The following is an 11,359-nucleotide window of genomic DNA, read 5'->3' as shown; positions in this document are numbered from 1 at the left end:
ACCAAGGTAATTGAAGGCCTTATCATATCCTCAGACCTTTTAAAGGAGTAGTCATTGTATTTATCTTATATTAGCCATGATTAGAGTCAATTCCAGCATTACTGTGGCATTCTTTTGCTAATCCAACAGCTTCAAAAATGTCTCAGATTTTCTGGGAACTTAATATTATCTGCAGTGTGACACAGCCTTTTTTTTCCAATATATTTAAATGCATCTCTTTAAGCCTTCATATTCATAGGTGTGTAGGATGTGTGTCTTCGTTTTTTTTCATGGGGTTGGTTCAGCTACGGTCATTGGCTCATTGCAAAAACAGTTCAGAAACAAATGGATTATCTTTATAGAATAAGTCTCAACATTACAGAGCATCATTGTTATTAATTCCATATGAAATGATGCATGAAGTAATAATTGGTCCTATTAACATGTATACTGTGAGAGTGCTCATTAAGGCACTCATGTTTGTTAACCCCTCCTCTCGACACTCGCAGCCTCTCATTGGTTGACCTAGTGGGGTTGGCATGGAAACACAGAATGAAGCATGCTAAATTAGGTTCTAAAAAGGCGCATCTACTCTCCAGAGGCAGAAGCAGACAAACACATGCAGACCATAGAAAGCCAGGGTGGCCTGAGTGCTCTATGATTCTGTACTTTATATAACATATTTGGGGGGGGCTGGACTCCAAGACACACAAACCACCTTTAAACAGATGTACTCTGAGGCATCTTATGTAATAATGTTCAAAAGTCGATTATTCCAACATGTTCCTTTGTTGTACTTCACTTAAGGCTGTTGTCACTTATAAGCACGAAAGACAGATTGCTGGAAAAATCATGTGAACGAATGTTGACAAAGGCAGCATTCACTGATTATGCTTGTTTCAGATATCTCTTCAAAACTACAAGATTCAAACCAGCAGTTTTTCTGAAATGGTGAGAATGATTTGATTTACCATGCTGTGTCACAATGTGAGCCCTCATTACCAAACGTCAGGCGTGATTATAAATCTAATTTATGTTTCATAACATTTTTAAACGTTTTAATCCCAAATCCCAGATGTTACCAAGAGGGAAATCTGTGTTGTGTTTGACCTTCAGGAGGAAACTGTTCTCTTCTCAGGGTGACGGTTTCACCCTCTGTAGTCTGTGTCGGCACCTGACGGGGTGAAATCCTCGTGTTCTTCTTGATTCAAATGATGGTCCTTTTTTTCTCAGCTTGCAGCCTCTGGCTTCCTGAAGTACACAGAGGTCTTTTGTGTCACCTCCACACCCTTTGTTCTTACGCCTTATTCCTAACACCAGACTCCTTATATCAGCACCGCATGACTCAGATCAGTGTCCCGTCTGTAACCTGAGGTTTGACTCTCAACACGAGTAGCTGTTGACACTGCTTTTCCTGCATTGTATGCCTTTGTGCAAACATTATAGGTAGTCTTTTTGTGTACTATCCCTGTTTCTGTTCAAGTAACTATCAGCATGTTGTTCTTCACTGCAATGATATCAAACTGATACTAAATGCCCAAATCAAATTACCCACTCAGTCATTATGCAAGCGCATCCATCGGGTGCATTTCATGCTAAGAATAGCAATGACACACATTCCCTAACCCTTTTCCTGAAAATAAGGTATGCATGTTAAGCGTTTTCCCTTGTAGCTGATTGGACCAGGCTCTGCTGACATTCATGTGCTCGCTTTTCAGGTCAGTGGGCTTTGAGTGTGGATGATGTTGAAACGATGCTCCTCTGAGGACACTCTGAGCAAAGCTGTATACGATTAGTGAAGATATAACATGTTTGTCACATCTCTTTACTTTCCCTTTTCCCTTATGCCATCTCCTTCCTTATTTAATTATTTAAAGAGGTGATGTAAATCCTTTCATATGTGCTCACATGTTGTCCGTCCACAATAACAAAAACATGCAGGATATAATTCACAATATACAAAGATCTCATCTTGCGAATACTCATATTGTTTTATTGATTAAATAAGAAACAGAACAACATTGATGAGACTATACACAGAGATATTGTTCTCATCTGAGTATAAGTGGGATAAGGGCGTACCAGTGTACGAGAGCTCTCATCTCAGCATCCTCTCTGTCTCGCTCACAAAGTCCACAGAGCCATTCATAATGGCTGCTGTTCACTGTCCACTTCACTGGCAGGATATATTCCACTCCTCTCTCAAAACCAGTCTCTCCCAGAGTTCACAATGAGATCTAATCATGTTACATATGAGCAGGCGGATAGTTCAACATCTTGTGCAAAAATGAATGGCACGTTTTTTTTGCTACATACTGTACATCCAAAGATAGGTGTGGAATGTAAATTTGGTTGTTGCATTAATTTATAGAGCTCCTGCTGTTCTTCTCCAGACATAAATAAAAAGTAAAGGGACTGGTTATTATCAAAGAGATTTGCTGGAAAGAAAAATCAAAAGATTCGTAGGTTCCTACAAAAAGTGGGAGTAACAAAAGTTAAAAGTACTGTAGAAAAGATTCTGAGAGTCTGTCCGAAAAAGCACCTTTTAAAAAGGCACTCGCACATGTTGTGTGTGTGACTGTGTTCCCAGAAGACCTCTTTTCTTGCTTATCCTTAGTCCCCGATGCTGCTGTGTGTTCAGGTGTGACCCCGAACCTTTCCTGAGTGCATGTCCAGTGGCCTCAGCACCAAAGAGCCAGGCGTGTTGCTTCTGCTCCTTGTGGAGATGTTTTGTGCTTGAGTGCTCTCAACCTCCTTGACTCTGTTACGGTTGCTTATGGTGTTGTGAAGCCAAGAATAATACAGTCTAGAAAAAGTGTTGTCATAAAGTTATATTTGAGAGAAAAAAAAAGTTACAAAGCCATAATCTGTACCATTGAATGATTGAAGTCCACTTATTTACTTTCTTATCTGAGAGCTACCACCTGCAGCTGCAGGTTTGTTCCCGGCCCTGCGGACAGGAACCTTGGACACGGGTATCTTGGTGCGAGAGGGCTCTTTAGCTTGAGGGATATGGGAGGCGCCGTGCTTCACAGGGATCTTTGAGTCACGCGGTAAACTGGTGAGGACTTTCGGCTGAGGAAGCTGCTGACTCTCCTCCTGGGTGTGTTTTGAGGTGGGCACAAAAGCCTCAACATCACTGATGTTATCTTTGCTCCCTGCATCATGTGAGTGGAAACGGGGCCTATTTTCTTCTAGCACAGGAGTAGGTGGGTCCCGGCTCGCTTCGTCGTCAACATGTTGACTGTCCCGGACAGGTGGCTTGCCTGCTCTGCCCCCTCCAACGACAGGTATTTTGCTTAGTCCTGATGCTTTTACTAGTGGTATCCTACTTTCTCTGGAGGCGCCCTGGAGGCTTGTTCGTGACTCATTATGCAGTTCTTCTGTTTTTGACAGCATGGTCTGGGCCCCCGGGGCACCTGTGCTACTTGGACTAATCAGTTGCTCATCAACTGATGCCTGTCCACTTCCTCTCATTTTAGCAGAGGTTGGGGCCTCACTCAACCAGGCTGCAGGAGTAGAAGGAGGAGAAGTGGCGGGGCAAGGGGCAGGGGATGGTCCAGGAGGGGCTTTAGATTGAGATACTGTGATCTGAGTAGGAGGGTCTTTAGATACAGTATATGGAATATGAGCAGGGGCAGGAAGGCCAGTAGACATAGAAACTGGGAGGTGAACAGGAGCAGGAGGGGCTTTAGAAACAGAAATTGGGATCTGAGCAGTGACAGGAGGGGCTTTAGATTGAGAATTTTGCATTTTAACAGGAGCAGGCGGATCATTAGACACATGAGCTGGTATCTGAGCAGTGACAGGAGGGACTTTAGACTGAGAAACTTGCATTTTAAGAGGAGCAGGCGGATCATTAGACACATGAGCTGGTATCTGAGCAGTGACAGGAGGGACTTTAGACTGAGAAACTTGCATTTGAGCAGGTGGATCTTTAGATACAGAAATTGGGATTTGAACAGGCGCAGGAGAGGCTTTAGATTGAGAGACTGTGATCTGAGCCGGAGGAGGAAGTGTTGGGAATGCTGGAATAACAACAGCATGAGTGGTGGGGGATGGGGCCGGTGTGGGAACAGAGGGCATCTTATCTAAAGAGACTGGTGCAGGAATATGTTTAGTCATGGGAGGAATCTTATCTAATAAAATATAAGATGGAGTCGGGACAGATGCAGAGCAGGATTGGGTTCTAGTTGTGGCACTCGGGGTAGTATTCAAGTCCATTGGGCTCGAGGTGAATGTAGGTTTGGAGAGGGCCGCAGATACTGAGCCTGAGGTCGTAGTTGATGTGGGAATCGTTGTCACCTTGGCGGGGGGAACCGGTGTGGAAAAGGAGGGTTTGGTTGAAACAGAGGGTGGTGATACGATCACTGGGGGTTTAGATTCTCCTGCAGCTGAACTTAGGGAAGGTTTGTAGGAAGTGGAAGGTTGCAGGTTCAAACAGCTTGCTGAATCCAATTTAGCAGACAGAGGTTGAGTAAAAGCAACAGCGGTGGGGGCGCTATGGGTTAATGGTGGAGCTTTAGCTGATACTGGGGTTGGAGGAGCTACAGAGATAGGTTTACTTACTAAGGTAATAACTTGAGGAGGTGCTACAACCTCTGAAGCCAGTTTAGCCGTACAGGTAAGAGTTGGACTAATGGAAGGAGCCTTGACTACAGTGGCCGGTGTGTTGGGTGGAGCTGTGGTAGCAGTAGAGGTGGAGCTCACTGTGGATTTAATTGTCACCGAAGGGAGATATATTATTGGAGCCGAAAAGTTTGTCGATGTTAAAGGGGTAGTTGAGGCTTTTGATGCGATAGGAGTCGATTTAATTGTAATGCTAGCAGAAGGCTTAGAGTCTGTGAGCTGAGTAGAGTCCGAGCTCACTTTGACTGAGTGAGTGGTCAAAGTGGAAGATTTAGTGAAAGTCGTAATGATGGCGCTCGGCTTGGCAATGGGAGATGAGGTCGTCGTTGTCCTGGTCAGAGGTGTAAATGATTGGGTCGAGCTTGTTGTGGGGACGGCTACAGGAGAGGGCTTTGCCGTAGTGGCAGTGCTGATAGAGAAAGAGGTCAGTGGAGTTGAGATGGTGGATGGTTTGGGGAAGACAGATGTGGATGATGATGTGAAGTCAGTCACCACACCACTGACGGGACTGCTGGCTTTCCCCCACTCTGCCTCCACATCAGCCATGATGTCTCCACCCCCTGTGATTGAGTCAAAGGTCAACAGAGAGGAGATGTCTGCCAGCAAGCAGCTCAGGCTGTTATCACCGGGTATCAAGGGTGGTTCGGATGTGGGTAAAGGCGGCACATGCTCATTAGTTCTACTCACATTGCCTGCTGTCACCTGGGGACTTAGGGTATCTGATGGGGACATGGCTACACTGTCCGGTGTTGTGAAGCTCATGTCAGGCTCACAACTCTCAGTCTCGAGGCTGTCCAGAGAGCGAGGATGGGATTTGGGGGTGAGGGTGAGGTCCTCTTTGATGATTTCCACACTGTTGGCGCGTGAGGACATGAGAAGTGGGCTCGGAGGGGTTTCCTCCTCTTTATCTTTTGATCGGAACTTAACACTGCTGAAGAGACCCTTCAGCCCACGACGTTGCCGACCAGCGGGCTGGGACACCGTGCGGACTCTGCGGTCCCCCGTTCCTCTCCGGCCGCCCCTCAGCAACGACAGGAAGCTGAGGGACTTGGCAGAGCTGGAGGAAGAAATGGAGGCTCGAGAAGCAGCGGCAGCCAGCACGCCATCTTCATCGAGAGGCTCCTCCTCTGCCTGCTCCCTCGATTCTTGACTCACCTCCTGTCCGTTTTCCTTGTCTGGCTCCTGCTCTGAATCTGGTGATAATCCATCTGTGGTGCTGCTCCTGATAACAAGTGACTTGTTGTTGCCGTCCCCTTTGCTTCGTAGAGAAAATATGTTACCTGGCTTGCGTTTGCCAAATAGCTTGAATCCTTTTCTGCTTTTTCCCTTCGACTGGGATTCACAAGGCGGGGGGTCCACATTCTCCGTTTGTACATCCATCTTCTCTCCGTTTCCCCTTTTCTCTGTATCCTCCAGTTTCTCGCTGCAGTTATCCTTCCCCAGCCAGTGTAGTGAGCGTTTGCATCCAGCTCTTATCTCTATCGTTGTGCGTAGCCTTGCTTTACCTCTGTTGCTCTCGGTGCGTTTCTTTATCGGTCCTCTGTATCCCTCCTTCTGTCTATCTCTCCCATCCAGCCCTTTCTCCTCTACTTCTCTCTTGGAAGCCCCTCCCCTTTGCCTCGCTTTTTGCCTGGCTGCTCTCCCTGGTTGCCATAGCAACTGAGGGGCTAAGCAGCTTTCGTCAGCAATGCGGAGCCAGGGGGTGTCATCAGCCCACCCGAAAAAAACAAGCTTTCCCTTCCTTCGCTCCCGTCCGCTCTGTCTGATGACTGTTTACATAACAGCGGAGACAAATACTCCATTAATAGGGCCAAATTATGAATTATGAATGATCTGGCTTTACATAAATATCTAATCCAGATGAATGCGGTGTACCTTCATGTGCAGCCTAATAATCGGTTTATGGAATATATTTGCTTTTATTCACATCAAGTGTGTCGCAGCAACCTGTTAAAAAATGTATGAAATATTAGAATATTGCAATTTCATATATATTTATTACGGTAAACTGCGACCTTTATGCCTCTGAACAATACTTTACTTTTCTCTTTATAGTCTATCCAATATGCTACTGTATGATGCTATTACTTAAAAAACAAAACACAATTTCAACAGAGAGAACTACAAAACAAAAATGTCCTGTGAAACTCAACTGTTGCTATTTCTATTATATTTTTGATAAAAGTGATCAATCTTGTGGGAGTGCGTGACCTTTTAACAACCTTAACAGAGTCAACAACAGTCCTGAAGACAACCAAGCCTTTGAGAAAGATTAGATAATTGTAAATGAATGGGTAGATTCAAGAAAAGTAAATCTATTTAAGGAAAATATGTCATTCAGCTATATAGAGTATGCCAGTGTTAATATGGTCTTACCAATAATATTATGTGTACATTGTCATTTGAGCAATGTTTATATTAAAACATTCAATAAAAGGTGATTAAATGCAATCCTCTAATCGATACAGTGCTCATGCCATTTTCTCCTTTTCAGATGATTGATGTGACAAAACATTGGTAAGAATCTTTGTCTGTAAATACCAAATACAGATTAATCAAGTTAATCTAAATTTAAATCCTATAAGTCATGTTGGTGTAATGTTGGCACAAGCATTTATAAATTACGTTGTTTATTCCTTTTAAAATGAGAAACTGTACAACTGAAATATGTTGTATTTAAAATGTGAAGTTTTTGTTGAACTGAAATCAAATAATCAATATAATTGAATCACGAGTTAAGTTGTGTCACTGGTTTGGGGTGGAACAAGCCCGGCCTCTTGTGGTTGCTAAATAAACAACATGTGGTACCGTTGGAGATGGCTGTAAAATGACACTGAGTCTGAAAATAAAGCTGCTGTCTCATCTGCATGTGTTTCCTGTCCCAAATAAATCTGAGTAAGTGGGTCAGCAGTCTTGGAACAGATCTGGCTGTTTTCCACACAGCAGGATGGAGTCCTAGAGGACAAAGAATGGGGATTAAGTTTCCTTAATCAATTTTAGTAATAGCCGGTTTTTACAGTGAGCATAAATACTTCCCTCTACATGCATCATGCCGCAGTGAACAAAACATCTATTTATCTTTTGGTGCTTGAAACCTCAGTTTAATACATAGCCTGGACACTATAATGACTACATGCATAACAACTCAATATTGTATCAGTATTTACTGCCCATAGGGCACTCATTGAAATACGTTATGAGGAAAATTACCATATATGGTTGCATGATAAAGGGCTACGTTCAAAATAATACATCAGATGTCAATGTAGGCTTCACTTCAACATCCACTCACAAAGTACAAATAAAAAAGGGGGGATGTTCTCTCCCTTTGCAGAATTAATTAACATGGCTATTTGATGATCTCTTTAATGATATGGTACGCCATAAAAGAGCACTCTTTCATCACTGTCTTCTTTTTTAGACGTCATGCTCCACGAGGGTAATCTTCTGGGCGACTTCAGCGTTCTTGCCATTGTCATGAGCCTCAGTTGGAAGTTCGTCATATGTTCGACGGTACAAACGCTGATTAACCACAGTGATGATGAACATCTCTATGATCATCATCTGCTGACTTAGCACTGCAGCACAAAGAGAGACATAGAGAGAGAGAGAGAGAGAGAGAGAGAGAGAGAGAGAGAGAGCAAATCAAAGTTACAGATTGTTTCACCTCACACTTGGGCATCGGACATTCAGGGATGTTTCTTACTGGAGCCACGGGCCAGAGACGAGAAGGGAGGGGCGCATGCGATGGTCCCATCCAGGGCCAGAATGTTAATGATTGATGTCTGCAGCTGACTCAGGACAAGTATTAGCTGAGGAGAAAACCAATACTTGATCAGTTGCATACTGTACATACAATGTACATGCAGTTCAAGATGCAGTATTTGTATTTATCAGCAGGAGTTTGGTTTTATGGCACAAAACAAATGCAACTGCAGCCAAGGGGATTGGTGTTGAAACTCTATGTCACACCAGGGACAAACCCTGTTGCTCTTTCAGTGTACTCCTCTTCGTTGAATAGGAGGAGGACACTAGAAGGCACTTTTCCTGTGAAATGTACTAAAAGTATTAAAGTGTCTTTTGAAATTGCAACATATGATATTGGTTGTATTGACTCACCTGGTAGAGGGCATACTTGGGTACAATTTTGATGTCGCGTAGAAAGCTGTTGGTGTTCATAAAGATGATGGCAACAGGCCAAAGGGAGATGATTGTGAGAACGCCAATGAATGGGTTAATCCAAATGGCTGTACCAGTGATCTCTAGCTGAAAAAGAAGCAAAGGGATATAAAAATTGCATGTCATGTTAATAACATGTTCAGTGCAATCAGAGAAGCATTTCAACACTTACATCAGCGAGATCAAAGTTTCCGTTTGTCCACAACACTATGGAGAGGATAGAGAGCACCGTCTTTAGGATTGCATACTGAAGAACACCCAACTTCAGGAAGAACAACAATCGCCTGAAAGATAAGAAACATACACAATCATAAGACAATGTACATTCAACATGGGAAGAGTATATAATGCATGTAAATAAGAGCAGGATTAAATAGCGATAGAAATGTGCAGTACATAACAAAGGATTCAGGTATTAGAACCAGAGCAGTGACACACAGACTGTATTTAAATAAACAGGTATACATACCGTGACATGGGCACACGGGGTAAACAGAGGCAGCAGCAGCAGCACGGTCCTGTTTGGATTTTAAATGGTTTACCGGAAAACCGCTTCAGGAAAGCATTGGTGCCCCCAAACTCTTCGATAATCAGAACCAAGACCTTATACACCACGACTGCAAAATAACTACACAGAGAAGGAGAAGAGATTTAGGCCTGTTTATAGAGAGCAGGTAATACATCCGATGGACTCATGGAGTACTGAGCTTTACTTTCACAGTGTGTGATGTTATACTGAAGCTTTTTCAGCAAGGGAGCCAAAACACACGTTACATTTTTATTTATTTATTTATTCATTACATAAAAACACAGGAATAAACTCTTTGACACGAGAGGACAAATCAACAACAGCCCTTGTTAATGGATTTTGACCGAACTGGTAAACATGCTGTATGGTATGTACTGTGCTCAAATCAAAAAGCACATATAATGTATCACTGCAGGCGGAAAAACTCAGATAAAGAGTTGAGCACATGCTGGTTGGAGATGAATAAATGATTCAACAGGGGGAGAGGGAGGGGGAGCTATCGGTCACAACTATTAGATAACAGACTTGAAAAAGACCTTGACAGATAGAAGAGGAAGCAAGTACAGATAAGAGTGAACATCAAAAAGTACAGATTCAGCTTTTTAGAAATACATTTCTTTTTGTCTTTTGTCACCACCAAGAAAACTTTTTAGAAATATCAGTGAAAGGAAGACTCTACTGTATGTTAAAAAATACTTCCCCCTGTGTACTAATTTAGGTGTAGTTGAGAGAAAACATACCAGTTAGACGTCATGTCAGTGAACATGACGGCCCTCGGGATCCACATCCCAAAACAAGACATGGTGGCAATGACCTGAAACAGAGCAATACATCATGTGCATGAATTTAGATCTCATCTTGTTTTTCAAAAGGCATCGCACCCGAAAGCTTGACACTTATTTCACAACTAAAGTGGTTGATATTAGATTGATTATTAGAATCAGACGGTTTATTATTAAATCAAAACAGGCCCCGATGCTTACTGGTGCTGCACCACTTATCCAGATGAGGGTCGTCTTCTTGGGGTAGGACAGTTTTTTATAAATATAGGCGCACTGCTCCAAGTACAGCAGCAGGGAGACGCAGGACATGAAGGTGAGCACGGAGTACAGGCACCACCCAAACACATCTAGCTCTGGTTGGAAACGGGAAGCAGGGGAGACATGCATTATATATATATATATATATATATATATTTGACAATTTGTTAAATAAATAGCAGCCCCAAACATATTTAGCTTGATTTATATATTATATAGTTATATTTTGAACAGAGGCAAATAAGAGTAGAAGAACTCAATATCATATGCTTCATTCAAGACACACAGCTGCACGCATGACACTGCTAGTGAGCTGTTTATGTCATTAGCTCAGACTGGTTGATAAGGAAACATTATCAGCAAGCAGGATGTGGTAACAAGGGTCACTTACGCTTTATCACGTCCATGGCTAGCGGGGGCTCTTGCAAACAAGCCGGATCAATGGTGCTGTTGAGGATTTCCTCCATCGCAAGCAGATATTCCTCTTGAGAAATACACGTTTAAACAGAAATGTCTTTTAATTGAACTCCACTTTCTCTCCTTGCAGAAATGACTTGAAAGATTACAAGATCCACTTAAAGGATTGGTCTCCCTTTACTTTGCTGTGTCTTCTGGTTGATTCTAGTCGCAGGTTCAACAGTGAGCGTACTTTACCCAAGAGGTGACTTTGAAAGAGTGAAGGTATGATGACTTCTTACACGTTTATGAGAACACCTCCGTAATTTACCATCGCTCATTCATTCACAGACTTAAGTCACAGTAGTTAAAATAAACACAAAGGTCAACGCTTTAGTTAAAAGGGTGAGACACATCAAGTGTGTCAGGATACATGAACTTTGACAGGGTGTGTTGTTTCCTTCCTGGTAAATATAGGATATAAAAAAGATTAAGGAATGTCCTTTAAGGGGTGTGAAATGTATGTCAATTATAATTATGTTTCAGGTCCAACATTCATTACATTACATTCTTTACATTAGTTTGTTATTATTTGTGAGTTCCCTCC

General features: G+C 42.8%; 1 protein-coding gene across 1 annotated transcript; it reads right to left on the bottom strand.

The window, feature by feature from the left end:
- Positions 1-8,025: 8,025 nt before the first annotated feature.
- On the bottom strand, positions 8,026-10,823 carry LOC306753395 (organic solute transporter subunit alpha-like; the record flags this gene model as incomplete). The annotated part of the gene is made up of 8 exons (XM_079237264.1): positions 8,026-8,186; positions 8,315-8,420; positions 8,728-8,874; positions 8,960-9,071; positions 9,257-9,415; positions 10,057-10,130; positions 10,300-10,451; positions 10,748-10,823. 8 exons carry the CDS (start codon positions 10,821-10,823, stop codon positions 8,026-8,028), a joined length of 987 nt encoding a protein of 328 aa, XP_079093390.1.
- Positions 10,824-11,359: the final 536 nt, after the last annotated feature.

The sequence above is a fragment of the Taurulus bubalis genome (genome assembly GCF_910589615.1).
Source record: "Taurulus bubalis genome assembly, chromosome: 2".
NCBI lineage: Eukaryota > Metazoa > Chordata > Actinopteri > Perciformes > Cottidae > Taurulus > Taurulus bubalis.
The sequence above is the reverse complement of the archived record's forward strand: the minus strand, read 5'-3'. Positions and strand labels throughout refer to the sequence as shown.